General features: G+C 43.2%; 1 protein-coding gene across 1 annotated transcript in view; it reads right to left on the reverse strand.

Annotated features, from left to right (window-relative positions):
• Window positions 1–87: 87 nt before the first annotated feature.
• cers1 (ceramide synthase 1) overlaps window positions 88–23833 on the reverse strand; it is a 37530-nt gene continuing 13784 nt past the window's right edge. Inside the window, exons 2-7 of the mRNA XM_087836841.1 lie at window positions 13532–13691; window positions 8419–8599; window positions 7555–7716; window positions 7243–7390; window positions 6991–7130; window positions 88–3347 (exon numbers count right to left, since the gene is read on the reverse strand). Coding sequence (XP_087692967.1) covers window positions 3305–3347; window positions 6991–7130; window positions 7243–7390; window positions 7555–7716; window positions 8419–8599; window positions 13532–13691 — 834 coding nt within the window. The 3' untranslated portion in view covers window positions 88–3304. The remainder of the gene's footprint in view (window positions 3348–6990; window positions 7131–7242; window positions 7391–7554; window positions 7717–8418; window positions 8600–13531; window positions 13692–23833) is intronic.

A 23833-nucleotide genomic window follows, 5' to 3' on the forward strand; every position in this document is an offset into this window, starting at 1 on the left:
TCTTCTTCATCTGCAACACTTGATCTTTGCAATGAAAGTGAAAACGGTTGTGATTAAAAATAAATGACACATGAAAAACACAAATCGTTCTTTACCCACATGTTTTCTTTAATGAGAAAAAAAGAAACGATAACATTGGCTGAATGGTATTAAAATCGTATTACAAAAAAGCAAGTATGAGGTTTGTTTTTATCAAGTAGTCGTGTTTTAGAAAGTGGCCAGATTCAGTTCAACCTCGGGGTCATTCCTACATCTTTGTGCATCAAGGGTCCAAAACAAGTTAAAACACGTGAAATTAATTGATTTAATTAATCATCCTTCAGTTGCTAAATGCACCTTTTAATTTGATCTACTGATGAACAATAAAAATAATATTAATAAATTACAGTGCAATGCGAAAAAATACCTGCAGGGCTTTTTCTGGCCCTGCCGCTCTGTTAGCGCTCCTCTTTGCTCCTCTTTGCTCCCACAGACACTCGCCTCATCAGCTCGGGTGGAAATTTTGGCACAATCAAATCATGACGAAGCTTTGGGTCAAAAACTTTGAGGCAGTCTCTGAAAGTTTGTTTCTGCCACTGAATTTCTTATTTCATCTTTTTGCAATTGAAATTTTGATTAACTCCACCTGCCTTTGTTTTCAGTGGTGGAAAAAAAGCTTCCATATTGACCAGAAACAATCTGAATGCCATTTTTGTTGTTTGTTGGGCGAGGACGAAGCTGAGGTGGCGAGATCAACGTGTAATAATCCGCTTACTGCAGTCTCTTAAATAAGGTGACTTCTCAAAGATGCCGTTACACTGATGAGTCTGTGGAAAGTTCCCTTTGTGTCGTCACTCCCTAAAACGTTTTAACTGCAAACCAGCCAACATACCTGAACAAAAACACCTGATTGGACCTCATCAGTAAGGTCGCCCTGTCAGTTATGAAGCTTTGGCGACTGTATGCATACAGGGACCAAATACATCCTGCAACAGGAAGTCCTGTGAGTCCTTCATTTATCATCACTCCCCTAAACATAAGGGAGTGAAGGTGATGAGGTGAGAGCGCACAGCGAGCTCTGCTGCTAACGTCGGTCCTGTTTATGCACTTTACGCCCTGATGTTCTTAGTGTACGCTGATGAGGTCAAGTTCACATGACCTCAGCTGTAAGCCCGTGTTGACAGGATGGTTTTCAGCTCTGAGCCGGGGGTGGGCGATATGGGTGAAATCTGTCATAATGATCATTTTTAATATTCAGAATTTGTACTTCCTGATTAAAAACACGATGAGGTTCTGACGGACAGTAACCAGGGTGGACACATTGGCTAGTGTTACGCATAACCACACTGCCCACCCCACGAACAGTTACTTGTACAGACATCAGCGCAGTTGTACGACACGGTGGGAGAGACGTTTCGCCACGTCAGGCTTTAGGGGGCGAGTCACACCTGATCCAGGATTTTTGAGGGTTTACAGACTTCATTCTGAGCTCATCGGCAAACTGGACAGTCTCGCCTCGCAGCAACACGTCGGATCAACCGTGTCACCTACAGTACAGATGTGTCACCACTACAGTAAAACGAGTGCAAGCCAGCATTCAGATTAAATGGAAGAGGTCGGAGACGAGATCCAGATGTTCGCCACGTAGATGGACAACCCCCCGCCCCCCCCCCCCCGGTCCCTGAAAACATCCGACCTGGGCTGTCGCATCACGATCAGCGACTCACACGCAGCAGGAAAAACAACGACACATCTGAAATACAAACTGCTCTCTCTCAGGACAAATAACAGCAGCAAATTAAAATAAATCAATAATCTGCACCAACAGATACTAAGGAAAAGGAAATAAGTTAGCTCGAACCCCCCCAAACACGATGCGAGCAGCGTGGAAGACACACAAAGCAAAGCGGATCGTCTCGTAGGGTCGGACGACATCTGCAGCCTGCTCCAGCAGCACAAGCATGCTGTTCATCCAAACAAGCGCTTGGATTTGATCGAGAAGGTGGAAAAACTGAAATGTCCCTTATTTTCTACAGCGGCCGTTCCCACTAAAGTACGAGCTGGAAACCAGCGAGGGAACAGTTCCCTTTCACTCGAGTTCAAGTTATTAATATGCTCAAATTAGAAATCATAGAAAAATCTTCCCTCAGGCTGGGGGAAACGTTTCTGGGATATTTGTGTTCGGTGGCCTCGCTGCGCCAAACACAGAGGAAACAAACAGATCGCTTTTAGGACGAGTTAGTAAAAACTTCATGATTACACAGCTGTAGGATGTTTCGTGATCATTTCATAGCAGTTCCAAAATCATTCCGATGTCATGCATTTCTGAAGTCCATAATCTGCGCATACATAACGTTTTGTTTTTCATCATTCAGTCTTTCCATGATTATTATTGGCTCCTTTTGTTTAGCCGCCACCACCTGAAATCTTCTGATTCTGAAACCCAGTCAATCAAGTCCAGCTATTTGCTGTCATTAAACCAGCAATCAGCTTGTACGCCTTCATGTCAGCGACAGATGCTCTGCGACACACACACACACACACACACACACGGGAACAAATAATTTAAAAAACAAAGCAAATAAACTTTCCGTACAGGAATGACAGGTGGATATTCCTAATGCCTGCGATGGTCAGTACAAGAGAAACAAAAGATTAAAAAACATCCACTTTACACACACACACACACACACACACATGGTTTTTTGAAATCAAGCTAATTGAAAGCAGGCAGCCAGAGCCGCCTGGTCCCACCACCGACTTGTGCGATGATATGAAAATCAATACATGTGGTGAAGCGGCCGTAAGGTCAGGCAGCCTTTCTCACACCACCGCGCCATGTTTGTTTTTTGCCCTTCCTCCTCCTATCATAGGTCAGAGAGGACGGGGGGAGGTGTAAGACGGAGGAAGCGATTCATTAGGAATTACTAAATATCTAAATGTCTACAGAACCATTTACTGGCCAAAACCTTTCCTCGCCTGGGCGCTGCGGTGCTGCGCAGGGTGCACAGCTGTACACGACAATCACAGCTCTCATTCAAACTGCTCGTTTCTACTGAATCTGTCAAATGTAAAGTTAACAAGAGTAAGACAAAAAGTCGGCTGAAATAACATTCACAGTGCTCCAATGAAACCAATCTGGAAACAAAATGACAGCGATGATTTGAAATGTTCTAAAAACAAATACAGAGAGTAAAAAGTCATCAGACTCGATGTTTCCCTTTCAAGATGCTCTTCCTTTAAAACATGCTCCACGTTGAAGGAGGGCGTCTTTGTCTTGCATGTACCAGCAGCCTAGTGCCAGGTGGTGGCGACGGAGGGCCTGTTATAAATGCTTCTCCTTTGTGATCCCGTTCTGCACGTGTTTCCTGGAAAGAAAGCCAGATGGGAGAGAAAGGAGTGAGAATCCTGAGGTGATCAGCAGAAGTGAGACATCAGCAGACACGGGGCATATCAGAAGTGTTCAAGGCCAGGCAGATAAGGACCAAACAGCACGTTCTTACACGAACTCATTTGCCTTTGGGACAGGAGCGCACATCTGATAACAGCCTACCTGAGTTAGTATTCAAAATGAGGCTAGTTTTAGACACAGCACAGCAGGGATGCACATGGCAGCCCCTCAGATAACGACATGAATCTATAACCTCTGCTAAAAGTACACTTTGCTTTTTGTCAGCACTTCTTAGTTTAAAGCTCACTGCTGCAAATACAGATTACACAGGATTCACAGAGAAACAGCTTGTGTCTATCATATCATGTGGTGACTTTTGATGTAATCCAACTGCTTCCACAGCTTATGAAAGTGCATTTCTTCTGCTTAACCAGCTGTTGGTGAACTGTGAAGCTGTGTAGACAAATATGTATTACAACATGTAGCAAACTACACTGTTTACACAGCGGCACCGAGGTGAAAACAGAGGTTTTAAATAGTGATGTGCGATACCACTGATTTCCTTTCCGATCCGATACCAAGTAATATTCAGGGTGGTATCGACGATACTGATCCGATACCGATACTTTGTACAAAAACTTATTTTATTTCTTGTATCTCAAATTATAGCATCATAATGATTACAGGACGTCAGATTACTTGTTCTTAAAACGTAATAATGCAGAGTTCATCATATAGAAATAAAAAAACTGAAGTTGTGCGCTATTTGAACACCTTGACTGCCTGCAGCACTAAAGGACTCCGTGAGAGACGTCTGTCTCGCCCTAGCAGTACCTGTCCCTCTCCTCCTCTTCAGTTCGCCTCAACATAAGCTCGTCATATTCTGTGATATGATTTACTCTGGGGTGCTTGACAAGGTTAGTGATGCTGCCACAATCATACATACCAACCCTGCTGATTTTTCCAGGAGAATCCCGAATTTCTCCCGATTTTCCACCCGGACGACAAAATTGAAAAACCATGTTGTAGAATTCATAGAGGGCCCAGCCAATTCCAGTTTCCAACAATGGCGGCAGCTACTTAGTTTTAATATTACTCTTATTTCTCTTTCTGGGTCACAAAAAACTTTTAACACGTTTTCAGGTGAGAATGTAGCTGTGTAAACTTCAAATATCTGAGCCGACTGACACATCGTTTTCAAACCCCCGAGGTCTTTCGCTACTCGGGTTAAACATGATATATAAGTCACTTAGATAACTTAAAAATGTTATTGTTTGGCTTTTTCAGTGTATTATTTGTTCGTGAGTAAATCGCTTTGGCTGAGTTATTAGATTAGATTAAATTAAATTTAACTTTATTAATCCCTCGGGAGGGTTCCTCCGGGGTTTTCACACAGCTGAATAAACGTCAAACAGAAAACGAATTAAACAGAAGTGTGAGACGGTCGAGAGTTTAAGTCAGCGCCCGGTTATATTTTAGATAGCAAGGAGCAGACGGCAGTTTCACTCCACCGGGGGAGCTCGTGACGTACTACCCGGCTTTCTTTAGACCGCGAAGGGCGGGTCCTCAGGTGGAAGCAGCCTCTGAATTTGGACACCCCCGCTGTTTCCGGGCTGGCCAATAATAACGGTGACATTTAACGTATTTTACCCAATAAATAAACACTGTAAAATGTAATTTTAATGTCTCCCTAATTCTGAGGTCTCAAAGTTGGCAAGTATGGCAACAACATCTCACTTTTTTGCCACATTGCAAACCACGTCTCAGCTGTTTGTGGAGGTAAAATAAGTCCGCACATGACTCCAATTACACTCAGCTATTGTTGTGAGTGCGCGCGCCAAGGGGCTGCGAGACTTTTATACAGCCGTATTTCGCACATGACTATGAAAGGCGGAAGAGGAAGTAGTTCCTTTGAATGTAGACAATCTGAACGTTACAGATTCTTTTCACTGTGTTCCTGTTAATGATAAACTACAAATTTACCCTAAATTACTAAAATATCGATATTTTAATGTGAGAATCGATTCTAGAACATAAATGACTGGTATCGGAGGAATCGATATTTCAGGATCAATCCGCACATCACTAGTTTTAAATTCGGTCACGGGCTGTGAAAGGGATTTTAAAATGTAATATTTCAGTTATAAACAAATGTAATTTGAGGTACCAGAACCTTTTCTGTAACTTTACACATTGGTCATGTAGAAAAACTGAGACTACTGTTTAAACTGAAATGTTTAGCTAAATGTCTTTACACTGACAGAAAGCGGAGCGTCACTGCTCCAGCATCAGGTGTCCCACAATGTCAAATTAATTTACTATCTCTGCATTAAAGCTTCCTCTTTGTCTAAGCAGCTGTACAATGTAGCCTACAAAGGCTTAAATATACAGCATCACATCTTACCTTAATGCTAGCAGTGCTACGTTAAACGCTAATTGTAGTGTCAGCTTGCTAACATGCTAAATTAGCTAAACATTAGCATGCTAAGATTAACGCAATCATACATGCTGTTTGCAATGGATCATTAGCATCCAGCTAATAGACGCTATGCAGACCGACAGAACCACCTTTACCAGCATTAACGGGAAGTACTGTGAAGGAACTTTGACCTTAATTCTTTTCTTTCCCTAATTATTTCCAGTCAACTGCATGTAGGAGAGGAACATAGCTTTCAGCGTGGCAGTCTTTCTATTGGCCAGTAGGGGGCGATCTCCTGAGCATTGTCTATTAAGTCTACCAGAAAATGATCCTACATCTTACTTGATTTATGACCTTGTAGTCTCAAGTCTTCCTTAGTATAACATTATTCTTTGTTCCCACTTAAAGTGGAACAGCAGGAAATTCTTTAGGGCACGGCTACTAAGAGCCACAACAATTTAAGCGTCCAGTGTCCTCAGTTTGTTTGTCTCACAGCTTAGCGCATTGCTGCCTCCCACTGGTGTTGTACATCAATGCAGTGTTTGGCATCCCACTGAGTGGGTAGTGTTCTGTGTTTGTGTCCCATCAAACAGCATTATAAAGGGAAATCTGTCTAATGTCCAGTTTCCCAAATTCTCCTTTCACACAGTCACACAGGAACCCACGAGCACATGCAGTGCAGGCTCCAGGAACCCACTGAGTTTCTCTGCTAGCTCCACTCGCCAGCCTGAATGTCCCGGCGTTAGCCTTGTAAATATGATGTCATCTTTCTGAGGCCAAGTTTACCTGATGTTTCGATGTTGTATAGCTTTCTGCTGTCTGCTTCCCACTCAAGCTGTCACTGATGATTCAGCCTCTCGCTGATGAATCGGTCAGCTCAAAGCACAGCATCAAAGAGCTGCTCGCGTGGCTTTGGGCTCGTCGTTTTGTTTGTTTGTTTAGTATACTCGACATATTCCAGTAAGGCTTGGCTATAGAAATGTGTTTCATCATTAAATGTGTATTTTGGTAACGTCTGGATGTCTTGTGCTGTCAGGCAGCGCTCAAACAGGACCGTTTACAGTCTAATGTGTTAAATCTAATAATTTATTATTAATGTGGAAATTCTGCCACTGAACATCAGCACAGCTGCTTTGGTTTCCTCTAAAATAAGATCTACATTACATGACCCAAAAGTGCACATGCTGAAGGTTGCGCTCACCCCTGTGCAGAGTTGTGATGTCCAGCATCATCAGCGCTGTTTTCTGCTGGAGGCTCCTTCCTGCTGTCCTCGTCCTCATACTCCCTAACATCGTTCACCTCCTTTACTTTCAGCAGCTTCACTACAAACATCACAATGAACTGCACACAACAGGGGAGGAGAACAGGAAATGCAAAGAAATCAGACGGCGTGTCCAAAAATGAAAGACTTTCAGGGTTTGAACAAAACATTTGAAAAAACCAGCGTCCTCACCAAGAACCAGTAGATGTTCATGAGAAGCAGGGCGAAGAGAAGCGCATTGAAGAAGAAGTAAAAGGGGATGTGGGGGACGGACTGGAGGCTGGACACACATGTGGCATACATGACTTTGAGGGGGAACCAGTACAGACGGAACCAGAACCTGAGAGAGACGAAAACAGGAACACAATTACACATCCGCTCGTCTTCAGCGTCTTGCAGACAGAATAATTATAACGCTGTCAAGACTACAAAACGCTTCACCGTGATGGAGAACAAATGGAGAACAAGCAGCTGAGGAAAATAAGCCGATGTTAAATCTCTCACCAAGTGATGCTGAAGCTGACGGAGCCCAAGTTGGACAGCACGTCGTTTAGCAGGTAATAGCCTCCTCCTCTGGACTTCAGGTAGACGTTGAGCTTGGTGAACTCCAGCTGGATGTCGTTGATGTCGTGCAGGAATAACACTAGGATCCCGATGTTGTGGTATCTGGAGGGCAGAGAGCACAGATGGTGGCACGAGGATCCTGATAGATGCTGAGCTCAGTGACAAGCAGAAAGCAGACTTGACTTTTACATTTTCTTTACATTCACTCTGTTGTCTTTGTTCTTTGGGTCGGTACAATGTGATATTTAGACACCCCACATAGCATTTTATCCTTTTTACCTCAAAACACTGAAGAGGTCAGCGGTCCAATTACAATTCAGTCTTATATATATAGCTCCAAACACAACAACAGTTGCACAAAAGCATTTTGTATGTCCTACAACAACACAGAGAAAGCCCCAGTAATCATATGAGCCCCTAAAAGCAAGAGCTCTGGCGACAGTGGGAAGGAAAAACTCCCTTTTAACAGGAAGAAGCCTCCGACAGAGCCAGCCTCAGGGAGGGGCGGGGCCATCTGTAACGTGATAAATGTCATTCCCTCGATGTTGTCAGCAATCGTATTTACAGATTTACTTTTTTTCTGATAATCTGCATTTTACTTAATTAAAAGAAAGACAGTGAACGAACACATCTGCTCTAGTTTCCACTAAACTCTGCCTCCTACCCTCCAGTCAAACTGGTGTTTCGACTAACCAACCAAAACTATACAATCATTCATGAACTGTGATTTTGTGCTTCTGTGTTAGAAAATGAGCTCACGTGTGCAAAAAACTCACAGATTAAACCAGGAAAAAGAAAAAATACCTGAATGCGTAGGAGAAGCTGATGAGCGCCAGCGTGATGATGTGGTGCACCACCATGACAGCAGAGTCCTTCCTCCACGCGTCCATATAGATGGTAGCATAAATGGAGTGGCCGTAGAAGCTGCCCTGGATCAGGTAGGCGATGGCGATGTCTGTAGGCACTGACATACCGCTCTTCCAGTCTGCAGGGACAGATGGGAAATGTTATCCTGCTTGCATAAGAAGATGTTTTAAGAACACGCTTGTGAATGTAGATAATGAATGATGTACAGTAAAGCATTTTGTTTTTATTCTGGACTTTACTGTTTCCCTTCCTGTCGCCAACGCCGTCTTTAACACGACCATAATTAACAAAGATACTCTGTCTACAGGGCAGCAACACCACACACTGGGCGATACAGGTTTCTAGTCTTAACGAGCTTTTGTGGGGGGGTTTTTTTGGTAACACTTCTTTGTAACACTTTGTAATTTTAAGCCATTAAACTGTGGTCAACCAAACATGCAGAAAGGCCTCAGCTGACGGTGAGATTCAAATCCAGAGCTCATTAACATCCGTGCACAAGTCAACCATGTGTGCACTTCTTAAAGCCTCTAAAACACATGACTATCTGCCGGTCATCAACATCTTTGTTAATCGATAAATGCACGATGACCTCGGTTTGGATCGAGACGTGCAGTGAAAACAGAACATCTTCCAATAAACACAAAGAGTCGTGCAGTAGGGGTGGGCGATATAAACGATATACAATAGAAACGATATAAATTTGGCCAACGATAGAGATTTTGACATGTTGATGATGTCATCAAGCTGCGCCTGTTTTGGTCGAAAGCGTCGCAGCGGCTACAACCAACCATTATCATCTGCAAATTATGCGGAGCGACAGTCATGGCAAAGAGATGAAGCACTGTTGAAATATGGGGAAAGCCAAAAACTGCGCTTCCTCCACTTCCGTAACATTGATTCATTAATGTTGAATTCTCTCGCAGCTGCTCTGTTCCCATGTTGTTGCAGTAAATTAATTGTGGATGAATAATCTCAGTTGTTCTCCTGACTGAAGTTTGGCCCGTGTATAGCATCCTGCTATGCGATTGCATTTGTCCCTGACCACCAGAATGCCTCACGTTCACTTTTATGGAGTGGAATAAAAGTTAGCGTTCATCCTCCAGCTTCACTGTGCTAATGTTATGCTAACATAGCTGTGTCGCTAGCAATCACGTAGCACAACATTATATACCAGCTAGCTCAACTTCAGTAACCCTGCAAACGCCACTGCTGTTTAGTTTTCTGTCTTCATTTATGTTGGAAGTGGTAGCAGAGCTGTAAGTTTTAATTAGTTTCAAAAAATCTCTCAGTCAGAACATGGTATGTCATGTTTAGGTGTAAACTAGCGAGCTAACTTCCTGCTAACTTCTAACTCCGTTAAATTTAATAAATTCTGTTTTCATGGATGTTAAACTTAATTGTTACACGTGGTAAAGCAGCAACGCTGATGATTTAATTAAAGATGAAAGAATTTAGACCGTTTTTAACTCTCAGTGTTCGTTTGACTTTGGGACCTGAAGCGGATGGAGTTTTGGACCCAGATTACTCCGCGAAGCTCCTCACTACGGCAGCCGTAATGCTCTGACAATCCATCAAGCAGTGCAGCTTACCAAAGTTGTACTAAAACATTTTTTAACAGATTTCTGCAGCCAAAATCGGTTCGAGTTTCGATTTTTGAGAAAATTAGAGGATTTTAAGTGCGCCTTATAGTGTGGAAAATACATTATATGGAAGAAAAGAATATATCGTGATATATCGTTACCGCACGTGCTTCAAATTATATCGTGATATGAATTTTAGACCATATCGCCCAGCCCTATTGTGCAGCCTCTTGAAGAAGTTCACCTCTGAACTTCCTCACATGCATCTTATCTACGTCCTTCTTCTCGTAAGACAGCTTCTGCTCTTTGCATAATTTCTCACAAGATAAAAGGTGAAAAGGCGACTGCGTTGCATGTATCACTGCGGTGGAACAGAGGCGTGCCTTTCACATCAGGCCCCCAGCTCATGTGATGGAGGCACATGTTTGTCTCTGCCAAAATGTGGTTTAACGCACTGTCGACCATTTGTGGCCAAAAATAGAGTCACAGTATCTGTCAGATCAGATTGTGGTGGCGTCTAGATCGCAGAAACATTTACAGTCAAACACCATCAGCATCTGCTGGGGACTGAGTGAAGAATGACTCAGTCACACTGTTTGTGACACATTTCATAAAACAGACGACTGTGGAGGCTTTTTTTAAACTCTAACTGTGACTGTAACTGTAACTGTAGCTGTGACTGTAACTGTAACTGTGACTGTGACTGTAACTGTGACTGTGACTGTAACTGTAGCTGTAACTGTAGCTGTAGCTGTGACTGTAACTGTAGCTGTGACTGTAACTGTAAGTGTAACTGTGACTGTAGCTGCGACTGTAACTGTAACTGTGACTGTAAATGTGACTGTAACTGTGACTGTGACTGTAACTGTAACTGTAGCTGTGACTGTAACTGTAACTGTGACTGTGACTGTAACTGTAACTGTAGCTGTGACTGTAACTGTAACTGTGACTGTAACTGTAGCTGTAGCTGTGACTGTAACTGTAGCTGTAACTGTAGCTGTAGCTGTGACTGTAACTGTAACTGTAGCTGCGACTGTAACTGTAGCTGTGACTGTAAATGTGACTGTAACTGTGACTGTGACTGTAACTGTAACTGTAGCTGCGACTGTAACTGTAGCTGTAACTATAACTGTAGCTGTGACTGTAGCTGTGACTGTAACTGTAGCTGTAACTGTAGCTGTGACTGTAACTGTAGCTGTAACTGTGACTGTAACTGTGACTGTAACTGTAACTGTGACTGTAACTGTAACTGTAGCTGTGACTGTAACTGTGACTGTAACTGTGACTGTGACTGTAACTGTGACTGTAACTGTGACTGTAACTGTAGCTGTAACTGTGACTGTAACTGTAACTGTGACTGTAACTGTGACTGTAACTGTAGCTGTAACTGTGACTGTGACTGTGACTGTAACTGTAGCTGTAACTGTAGCTGTAACTGTGACTGTAACTGTAACTGTAGCTGTAACTGTGACTGTAACTGTGACTGTAACTGTAGCTGTAACTGTAGCTGTAACTGTGACTGTAACTGTGACTGTAGCTGTAGCTGTAACTGTAACTGTGACTGTAACTGTAACTGTGACTGTAGCTGTGACTGTGACTGTGACTGTAACTGTGACTGTAGCTGTGACTGTAGCTGTAGCTGTGACTGTAACTGTGACTGTAACTGTAGCTGTGACTGTAACTCTGACTGTAACTCTGACTGTAACTGTGACTGTAACTGTAGCTGTGACTGTAACTCTGACTGTGATTGTGACTGTAACTGTGACTGTAACTGTAAGTGTAGCTGTGACTGTAACTCTGACTGTAAGTGTAGCTGTGACTGTAACTCTGACTGTAACTGTAACTGTGACTGTAACTGTGACTGTAGCTGTGACTGTAATTGTAACTGTAACTGTGACTGATAACGGCTCTCACTGCGGGTCTCTGGAGTCCAAAGCCTTAGTAATGGCTTTTTGAGCTCTTTTAGCTAAATTGACTCTGTCAGCAGGTTTTATTTAAAGTGATTTCTTGATTTCTCAGGTCTGGCAGTGGCTGATGGTTCATTCACAGTTAATTCATGACTTAACACAAGTGGCCAATTACTTTATTCAGGGTCAGGTGAGATTTTTTTCCCTTAATAAATGAAATCATCATTTAAAAATGGTTATCTTTGGCTAATATTTGATGCTCTGCAACATTTTAAGTGTGACACATATGCAAGAAATCCGCTGCACATGGACAATAACTTCCAGGGGATACCAGAAGTGAAGGGTCAGCTGTGGTAGTCAGGATGGGAGGAAGCTGGAGCGATCGCGTTTATCCCCGAGAGCTTTACAGAGGGCTTTCAAAGTGCTGTGAGAAACGAGCTAAATGCATGTAGCCTGGCTTATATCACTGAAACCTATCGGATGTTGGACGGAAACTTTCTCCTCCTGTGTTTGAGTAAGGCTCGTCTCCAGTGATATGGGGTTACGTTGGGGCCTTGTGTAATGGTCATTGATTGGACCGTCCGTCATTAAACATTGAGAGGAGGGCCGCTAGCTGGATCACAACAGAGGAGCTGCCAAGGGGGAGGGATGGGAACTGGAGCCTTTTTTCCCTCTACTGGGGACCAAAGCTTTTCTCATCTCTTTGGGTCAGCGATACACTCCCCCTCCTCCGTCCCGTCACTGCACTTTGATTCCGACTAATTTCCTAAATTCTCACAGTAGCTGTATCTCTCTTTCCCTTCCTCCCTCCATTAGTAACAGTCCAGCCTTGTAGAGGAATAAAGCTTCTGCACACATCTCAGGCTGACAGCTATTAAAAGCGAAGCAGCGATTAAACACGAACCTGGCGCCGTCAGCTAGCCTTTGTGAGCTCGGCGCAGGAGCCTCGACAACACTGCGTCTGATAGAAGAGGCTGAGAGACTATGAAAGGCACCACTGAATTATATGTGAAATCCCCAGTGTGCATCTATCCTCTATTAGCAATGCAATGATGAGCACTACACAGGGTCTCAGCCGCGGCGCTGCTCTCCACGAAGTACAATTTTGCCGCCGATTTATTGTAAATAAACTCGGAAAACATGAATAAATTATTAATAGATAGCTTTATTTTAACAAATACTGGTCTGTATAAACAAGTAAATAAATATGCTTTTTGCATTTTATAAAAAAACTACAATAAATCCTAAAGAACCATAAAAGGTGACCAGGTAAAAGCTGCAAATATGCATAAACCAGAACCACATCCTGCATGCGCTGCTATAAATATCTGCCTATTTGAGGACTCAAGGTGGCATTTTACCCCCACAGTGTCTCCACAGGATTAGGCAGCGCTCCTGCTGTTTCATTAGATTAAAATGGCTTCAGCTTCTGAGCTGAGAGGTTCGGTATCTGTGTAAGTTAAGATCGCCTGTTCGGGTTTTGTAGCATCCTGTACGATGAAGAGCTTAGGATTCAGTTAGCACAGGCTGCAGAAGACATGTGATCAGTGTTGTGTATCGTACCGTAGAAGACAGAGGGCGGGTCATGGAAATAGGAGTAGGAGGTGAAGAAGAGCAGGTAGGTGCTGTAGGACCAGGACATGGTGTAGAAGACCAGCTTCCACGCGCTCTCTGGCATCTTGGCAGCATCTTTGGGCAGCAGCCTACACCACTGTCCGAGAGGCTGCAGAGGGAGCAGAGAGAGAGACGGTGAGACAAAAACACCAGAGGAAGTCGAGCTGGGAATTAAATGAGCTGTTTCTAGACTTTTGGGGAGATCCTTGGAAACTGATTCAAGTAGAGGCTTTTTAAAAAATCTATTCTCCATGCAGTGAGAGTCTGGGAAGGCTGCTCGCTCTGCTCACGGTCGGCCGATACACGTTGAGGCTGCAGAGCTGAGGAAGTCGTTTAGTTGCCCATAATTCATTTTAGAGAATCGATCTTGTCTTGCGCTGCACTGCAAGTACTGAGAAAAATAATTAATAATTAATTTCAAATATTTTGCACAGAGTTGCAAGTTTATTGCCAGTAAGCTAAACAGTTCGTGCATGAAGCTTCGTGAAGCTTTGCGACTTTTGCAGGTGCAGTGCTGTGCAAAAGTCTCGAGCTGTGAATAAGTAGTAGGTAAATGTGCAATAGTATATGGAAATGCAGTATGCATGGCAAAAATGCAATTTGCTTGAAAGCCAATATTTGGTGTGACCAGCTTTGTTCAGTCTTCTCTGAGCGGATGAAGCCAATCCATGACTGATCCTCTTCCTCTGCACTGGCAGCGTGTTTGGCACGACTGTAATGTTGACACTGAAGCTGCTGCCAGTCAGATGCTTCTACGTTTGTGCTGCTGATGGACCAAAATCTGATGGTACTTTTCTACGTCCATAATTTGGATCCCCAGCACCTCTTACTGAAACGTTTTACAGATGTGTGCATCTCTCCTCACCTCGTCCGTACACCTGATGATGATTTGAGCCGAAGAATCTCAAATTTGGTTTCATCACTCCATCATTATTATTTCCACTCATTTTCACTCCAGTTCTGCTGTAATTTGGCAAACCTCAGCCTTTTCTGCCTGTTTCCTTATCTTAAGAATGGCTTCTTGACAGCCACTATCCACTGACCATGACCGACTGTATCAGGCTTTTTCTCCCCATTTCTAAAGGACACGACGTCCACAAACTGTTGCCACAAATTCTTTAAGGACACACTGCACATCATGCCATGTTTTAGCAAAAAAACAACAACACACAATTAGTTAGTTGTTAAGTTGTCTGTAAATAGTTTGGTTCCTTTTTTAAGCATGAACACAGCCAGTGCTAAATTTACTCACATTTGTATACAGTGTAATAAAACATCTCAGTTTAACTTCTGCACTTCAAAACTAGACTGAAAAGTGAAACCAGCGTGTTGAGGATTCATGCAGTTTACAGCCAGGCTATCATACGCTTGTTTAATTGTTCCTAATAATCTGGCAACTGAGTGCAGAATGAAACCAAAGTACAAACAACTGAACAGACACTAAAAATGTGCAGGGGTCGAAATGCCCTTCGTTAAATAAGAGAGGTCAGCTGCACAGTTTGGAGAACAACGACGTCCTGCAGCTCTGGAGCTTCAGCGCGCCTCTGCAGACTACAGCAGCAGCACATGACCAGAAAAGTCTGCTAATGCTTTCAAGCAGAAATAGAGGAAGTTGGTGAAGAGGCTCCTCATCAGACAAACCCGTGTAGGCGGTAACCCGACCCACCCACTCACGTTGGGCATGTGTTATCTTCTTGTTGCCCTCCCCCAAACTCACTTCCACCACTTCGTGAGGCCTTTTGTTGAAACAGAAACTCTTAAAAATGAGCATAATTGATTGATTTTGAATGAAAGGGAAGAATCACTTGTGACACTCGAACTAATAGAGACGTGGACAAAGGCACAGCACGTAGGTGAAGTAGTGCACCAGGTAAATTAATCAGACAGCAGTGCTTAGTGCTGCACAGCTGTGCCAAGACAGGAAACCAGAGTCATCTCACCGCGTCGCATACAAACGACACGCACACTCGCTGGAAAGCCATGAAACGGTAACAGGAGGCAGCAGAGTGAAAGCTGGCTGTGTCAGTGATACGCTGCATCTCGATCAGTTGTTACCGAGCTGCTGGTCTACGGCTCCGTGATCCTTTTACATACATGACAAATTAATGGCGTGAGCGTGGCTGCAGATTAAAAAGCGTTCTGGTTTCTGCTCTTCCTGCATGACGCTGCTGTTTCTAACTTTTACGCCGGTTTTCAGGTTTTTTGTCTTTCTTCTTCTGCTTTTTTGTGTCTCTGCTGTTTTCTGGGTCTGACGTCTGTCTGCGTCACACGCACCAGTCAGAACAGGACGGGAAGGAAGCTGATGGAGCAACGCAGATGTGAGATTATTAAAAAAAAGCATCTTTGTTGTACGCGATCGCGACACATGTTTAGAGGAACAGGCATCACGCGGGGGGCGGGGCACACGATCCCCAGCCGGGGCAGCTGACTGGCTGAGACGCGGTGCGTGCTGAGTAAGTCATGACACTGTCCACGTTCTTTTAAGTCTCCAGTACATCTCCATCAGCCCTCCCATCAGCTCTCTCTCACTACCCTCGTCTCCCTCCTGCCTGCGACATTTATTTATAGAAGCCAGCTGTCAGCACACAGCCCCCCTCCCACACTCTTAACACACACCCCCCTCGATTCACTCAAAAAAATAAGCTTTCCCACGTTCACAGTGGCTGAAACACTCGAGTCTGCTACAGGCTGCAGCAAAAGCACCAGCTCATATCTCACTGGTTAGTCGTTCCAGCTCCATCTCCAAGTAAAGTTAAAAAATATGGATCCTATCTGTTATATTCACCTCTGACTGTTTCTACATAAATATATACACACACATCACATGCATTACATGTGTTTTGAGTCATCTGCAGTATTTCTGTCACTGTGTTTGCACTGCAGCGACTCTGCACTGGGTTATACAACCAAAGGTCTGTCACAGTCGTGCAGTGACAAACACTACCATGTGTTTCTGTACCAAACTGTACAGAACAAGCTGTCCTGGATACATCAGAGTCCAACACGAGCATAGACTGTTTATGGAAGACAGACGTCTGGGTGTGAAGAGTAAACCTATCGTAGAAGTGCTTCCCTGATTTATGGCCTCCGTTTATGGGTCGAATCTGTCCTTTAAATCTCTATTAAATAAGACATCGTGGTCCTTTTTTGTCCCACAGTCCATCTTGTGTTTCGAGTCGATGGATTTGAGTACTTTTCATTCTTTCTGCTATTCTTGTTCAGGCTGAGAAGAGAAAAAACTGATAGCAGCTAAAACTATTTACAGAGGAAGTCTAAAAAAAGAGCTGAATGCTTCTAAACTTTTGACTTCTAATAGTTTGTTGACTCTGATCCGAATCACGCACGAGTTTGCACGACTTTTAGCTTTTTCGTCTGGTTTGGTTTCTGTTCGTCGTAGCAACACAAATGTGCTGCTACAAACCAAACATTCAGTCTGCTCATTGGCCAGATGTGTCTGCGGCGAGAGCAACAAAAGTAAATGAACGAAAGACAAATGTGGTCACCTGACCAAACATCGCCGCTCATCCAAATGAGTCCTCGGGTCATTTTACAGCTAGTTACTACAGCTTGTGTACTCTGCTGCATCCCAGAATGCAAAGCATAGCTAGAAGGTATTTCCCTCAAATTTGCAGCGTATTTTTGATCGTTTGGTCAGATTGAGGTCGGGTCACAGTCTCGCCATAAACAAGCCGCTCTATTGAGACCGCCTCCTCCACAAGATTGAGTTAAATGACCATAATCATATCTGCACAGACAAACGGGGAACACGTACCAGCGTTTGATGTGAATGGGCTGAATAGCAAAGGTGTGAAAACTCCCTAAAACTCAAAGGTGAGCTCGACCAATATGATTGATCGCCATCGGCCTGTCTCAGATATACACATATTCACCTATATATATTTGTGTATACAATATAATATCAAAAATTGGTGCTACATACAGCAGAGTACACATCACAGCTAATGCAGAGTCAAGCTCTGCCTCCATAGCTGGTCTCCACCTTATATATATATAGACAGAGAGCGAGCTCCTGTATGACTCACAGTACAGCAAATTGTTACTTTTTTATACCTTTTTGTGTCTCCTTACATCCTGAGTATTAAGTCCAATAATAAACCAAGTTGTTATATTTTGGGTGACTGTGTCTAATCCCTGCATGATTACAATGACAACCACAAAACATTGGCTTCTTTGTAGACGTGCTTTCCAGGCAGGGATCTATTACTTTGGCCTTCCTGGTTTGTATTAGGTTTCAGTACTTGTTGTAACACGCACACAGCAAGGCAGCCCCCCTGTGCTGGCTATTTTTTGACAATGCCACTCTCAACAAAGTGATATGACCCAACAGCATCGAGTGGCTGTCAGCAGATTTATGTCACTGGTGTTTTTGGGGGAATACCAAAGATTCATTCTTGAAAGGTGAGCTCTCTATATTCTGGTCTTCTGGCCTTCGAGTATCCCAAACCCCACAACATTTGTTTCAAATGCAGATTGTGAGATTATGTAACAGTCTGCCGACGGCTCCCTTCTTGTCTCGCTGCGTGCCACCCAGCCCACCATCTCTTTGGGTCCTCTCCGCCCACTCCATCCATCTACCCTTCGGTTTTCTGTGCCAGCCTACAGAGCGGGGGTATAGTGGGTCAAGGACACTGAGATAATCCGCTCGTCCTCTGTCGGATAAATGACAGGGCCTTGAGTTACACTCAGCTGGGACCTACGACCACTCAACAGCTCCCCCCCCTCTTCCTCGCTCGCTCTGACAGACAGACTCTGGCTGAACTCGTTCTCTAGCCGGAGGCTTCATCGCTCTGTCCCCTTCTGTGGTTTCTCTCCCTGCCACAGAGAGAGGCCGGCCTTTAAAACAGAAGGAGAAAAGCATGTAGTGTACAAGTGTATATGGAGGAAGTGTGAGAGGGACTTGATGACAAATGGCTGGTTCCCATAGCAACCATGCAGGGATGCTGGCAAGGCCCTGCAGTGTGGCTTACAGTCTCTTTCCATTATGCTTCCACTTCCTTATCGGTTTTCTCCCCACTCTTTCCCAGCTGAAGTGTAGCAGGACCCCCTTATTACCCTCTTCACTCTCCCTCCCCCTGCACTTCCTGGAAGTGAGTGATGAGAGAAGGTGAATGGACTGTGGCCTGTTGCATAAGGAGATAAACTGGGCCAGTGAGTCAGGATGCTGGCTCATGCGTGGCTCCGTTCAATAAGGGTTGCACTCTCTCTCTAAACCTCTTTCATTCCTTCGCTTCAGCCTGGCTTCGATTCCCCTCAGCGAGTCTGACGTCACTGCGTCCGTCTCAGTGTCACCTTTAAACTGGATTCTGTAACACATTCCCTCTGCGCTCTTTACATCTTTTTTCCACACCGAGGCCAAATAGGATTTGCAAAGGCTAATCCGAGGGATGGCCAGATTTTTACACTATATATATATGCGAGTAAAGACAGCCTGTTTATCTGTGATTAACCATTTACGCAACCTCGTAGACATTTCTCGTGCTGTTAAGTAGGTTAGAATCCACCGGCTTGACCTTAATGTGAAATTACCAAATATCCTTTTCATTACACTTCCAGCCCACCTCCTCGTCTGATTCGGGTTATTTGGCTCTCTAAAGACAAAATCATCTCGCTCACTCCATCCATGTCATTGCTTGTTCCTAACAAGGTGACGAGGGGACAGCTGTCAGCGGGGATAAAGATTATCGCCCAGAGAGACAGAAGGAGCTGCAAACACTCCACTTATTGCATTGTTCAGAAAGCCTGACCTGTATAGCTGATTTGATTTGATTAGTTAAGAACACTCTGCATGCTTATACTTCCTGTTCCTGTCTTTGATATTTGTGGTGAGCTGATCTTGCGCTCATCTTGTTTATGCTATTTTCCATGGATGTAGAAAATCAAGCAACCACTGTTTGGAGTCATTAAACTGGTTAGATCAAAACACCGTTTTACAAAGTTAAACGGACCTCACAGAGCTTCATTTTCTTGTTTTTCATACCATCTAAAAGTGACCACAGCAATATGGACTTTACACATAACTGAAGTTTACACAGCGATGCAGTCATTCAATTATATGGCGTAAAATCACAACAACAGCCACCTAAAGACACTTAATACTTCAATTCAATTCAATTCAATTCAATTTTATTTATATAGCGCCAAATCACAACAAATGTCGCCTCAAGGCGCTTCATAGATACAGAGAAAAACCCAACAATCATATGACCCCCTATGAGCAGCACTTTGGCGACAGTGGGAAGGAAAAACTCCCTTTTAACAGGAAGAAACCTCCGGCAGAACCAGGCTCAGGGAGGGGCGGCCATCTGCTGCGACCGGTTGGGGTGAGAGAAGGAAGACAGGATAAAGACATGCTGTGGAAGAGAGACAGAGATTAATAACAGATATGATTCAATACAGAGAGGTCTATTAATACATAGTGAGCGAGAAAGGTGACTGGAAAGGAAAAACTCAATGCATCATGGGAATCCCCCGGCAGCCTACATCTATTGCAGCATAACTAAGGGAGGATTCAGGGTCACCTGGTCCAGCCCTAACTATATGCTTTAGCAAAAAGGAAAGTTTTAAGCCTAATCTTAAAAGTAGAGATAGTGTCTGTCTCCTGAATCCAAACTGGAAGCTGGTTCCACAGAAGAGGGGCCTGAAAACTGAAGGCTCTGCCTCCCATTCTACTTTTAAATACTCTAGGAACAACAAGTAGGCCTGCAGAGTGGGAGCGAAGTGCTCTAATAGGGTAATATGGTACTACAAGGTCATTAAGATAAGATGGGGCCTGATTATTTAAGACCTTGTATGTGAGGAGCAGGATTTTGAATTCAATTCTGGATTTAACAGGAAGCCAATGAAGGGAAGCCAAAACAGGAGAAATATGCTCTCTCTTTCTAGTCCCTGTCAGTACTCTTGCTGCAGCATTTTGGATTAACTGAAGGCTTTTCAGTGAGTTTTTTGGACATCCTGATAATAATGAATTGCAGTAGTCCAGCCTGGAAGTAATAAATGCATGAACTAGTTTTTCAGCGTCACTCTGAGACAGGATATTTCTAATTTTAGAGATGTTGCGCAAATGGAAGAACGCAGTCTTACATATTTGTTTAATATGTGCGTTGAAGGACATATCCTGGTCAAAAATGACTCCAAGGTTCCTCACAGTGTTACTGGAGGCCAAGGTAATGCCATCCAGAGTAAGAATCTGGTTAGATACCATATTTCTAAGCTTTTCAGCGCCGAGTACAATGACCTCAGTTTTATCTGAGTTAAGAAGCAGAAAGTTAGTGGCCATCCAAGTCTTTATGTCTTTAAGACATTCCTGCAGTTTAACTAATTGGTGTGTGTTATCTGGCTTTATGGACAGATAGAGCTGGGTGTCATCTGCATAGCAGTGAAAATGTATGCTATGTCTTCTAATGATGCTGCCTAGGGGAAGCATGTATAATGTAAACAGAATTGGTCCTAGCACTGAACCCTGTGGAACTCCATAATTAACCTCAGTGTGTGAAGAGGACTCTCCATTTACATGCACAAATTGGAGTCTATTAGATAGATATGATACAAACCACTGCAGTGCAGTACCTGTAATACCTACAGCATGTTCTAATCGCTCTAACAGGATATTATGGTCAACAGTATCGAATGCTGCACTAAGGTCAAGAAGGACAAGCACAGAGATGAGTCCACTGTCAGAGGCCATAAGAAGATCATTTGTAACCTTCACTAAAGCTGTTTCTGTGCTGTGATGAACTCTGAAACCTGACTGAAACTCTTCAAATAAACCATTCCTCTGCAGATGATCTGTTAGCTGTTTGACAACTACTCTTTCAAGGATTTTTGATATGAAAGGAAGGTTGGAGATTGGCCTATAATTAGCTAAGACTGCTCGGTCTAGAGATGGCTTTTTGAGTAAAGGTTTAACTGCAGCCACCTTGAAGGCCTGTGGTACATAGCCGATTATTAGAGATAGGTTGATCATATATAAGATCGAAGAATTAATCAATGGCAGGACTTCTTTGAGCAGTTTTGTAGGAATGGGGTCTAAAAGACACGTTGATGGTTTGGAGGAAGTAATTATTGAAGTTAACTCAGAAAGATCGATTGGAGAAAAAGAGTCTAACTTAACATCAATGGAACTAAGAGTAGCTGTAGATAATATTACATCTGTGGGATGATTATTGGTAATTTTTTCTCTAATGATAAAAATTTTATTTGTGAAGAAGTTCATGAAGTCATCACTAGTTAACGTTAAAGGGATGGTTGGCTCAAAAGAGCTCTGACTTTTTGTCAGCCTGGCTACAGTGCTGAAGAGAAACCTGGGGTTGTTCTTATTTTCTTCAATCAGTGATGAGTAGTAAGCTGTTCTGGCTTTGCGGAGGGCTTTCTTATAAAGCAACAAACTATTTCTCCAGGCTAAATGATGATCCTCTAAATTTGTGACACGCCATTTCCTCTCCAGATTACGAGTCATCTGCTTTAGGGTACGTGTTTGAGAATTATACCACGGGGTCAGGTACTTCTGATTAGAGACCTTAGTTTTCACTGGAGCTACAGTATCCAGAGTCGTACGTAGTGAGGAGGTGAAATTATTAACAAGATAATCGACCTCTGTTGGGGTAGCGTTCAGATAGCTGCTCTGCTCTGTGTTGGTACAGGGCATTGACGATGATAACAGTGGCTGGATTATATTCTTAAACTTAGTTACAGCGCTTTCAGAAAGACATCTACTTTGATAAAGTCCACTCTCCACTGCTGCGTAATCAATTATTGTAAATGTAAATGTTATCAAGAAATGATCAGACAGGAGAGGGTTTTCAGGAAACACTGTTAAATGTTCAGTTTCTATGCCATATGTTAAAACAAGATCTAGAGTGTGATTAAAGTGGTGGGTGGGTTCTTTTACATTTTGAGAGAAACCAATTGAGTCTAACAACAGATTAAATGCCATGTTGAGGCTGTCATTTTTAGCATCAACATGGATGTTAAAATCACCCACAATAATTATTTTATCTGAGCTCAGAACTAAATTAGATATAAAGTCTGAGAAATCAGACAGAAACTCTGTGTAAGGCCCAGGTGGACGATAGATGATAACAAGTAAGACTGGTTTCTGAATACTGTAAGGCAAAGAGAAGATTAATTAAAATAGTCCAGCCTAGAAGTAATGGAGCTAAATGTCTGCACTGAAGGACACCCGGTGTTGCTGGAGGCCACCGCAACACTAACCAGAGGAAGTATGTAGTTAGTAGAGGTGGGAATCCCCATACATCCCACGATACGATATTATCAGTCTAGTCCAACTCGGGGCACCCGGGGAGGGTGCCCGAGGGCGTATGTGTGTGTGTGTGTAAAATAAAACATGTCTTAAATTAAAATAAGTAAACTGTCATGTTTATTGCTGCCAAAAACAAGTTAAACACATTTGGACAGTGAAGGAATGTCAGGATTCTTGCTCAGAAAAAGGATCAACATGCTCTGAAGTCAGAGCACAAAAACCTTTTTGTAACAAAATATCGATTTCTGCTGTCCCTGTATCCATACATTATTAGCAAACAAAATATCACCATGCTACACAGTATCCATTTTTTTCCCACCCCTAGTAGTTAGATACAATGTTTCTAAGATTTGTAGGGCGAATATAATAACGTCAGAAAATGACAAGACGTCCAGGTCTTTATGTCTTTAAGACGCCTGTAGTTTCATCATCTGCATAGCAATGAAAATATATGTAGGGTTTTCTAATCATATTGCTTAAAGGAAGCCTGTATAATGTAAAACGTACTGGTCCCAGCACAGAACCCTGTGGAACTCCAGGACTCACTTCCACATGTAAGGAAGACTCCGCACGTACCAGAACAAACTCTATCAGACAGATAAGATTCAAAGCGTTTCAGTGAATTTCATGTCAACAGCGTATTCTAATCTCTAATCTAAGATGCATCATGTACCCACTAACGTTACAATGTAACAAGTATTTGTAAGAAATATTGGACAAGCTCAGTGAATCAGTGGAGACTTTGTAGCAAATGTGACCCGTTTATATTATCAGCATTCTCTGTTGTTCTCATTAGAAGCTTCTGGGTAGTTCAACAGTGGCTGGCCTTTAATGTGAAGCAGCAACAAAGGAAATACCAGTAATGTGAAAGTCGAGTCATATCAAAGAAGTGTTGAAATGTTGTGGGCCAACAAGTAGATAAAGACAAACACCGCTAACGTCACTGATTTGTTTCTAGCACTGCACTGTTG

This window comes from Neolamprologus brichardi, chromosome 23 (genome assembly GCF_056152115.1).
Source record: "Neolamprologus brichardi isolate AB-2024 chromosome 23, ASM5615211v1, whole genome shotgun sequence".
Lineage (NCBI taxonomy): Eukaryota > Metazoa > Chordata > Actinopteri > Cichliformes > Cichlidae > Neolamprologus > Neolamprologus brichardi.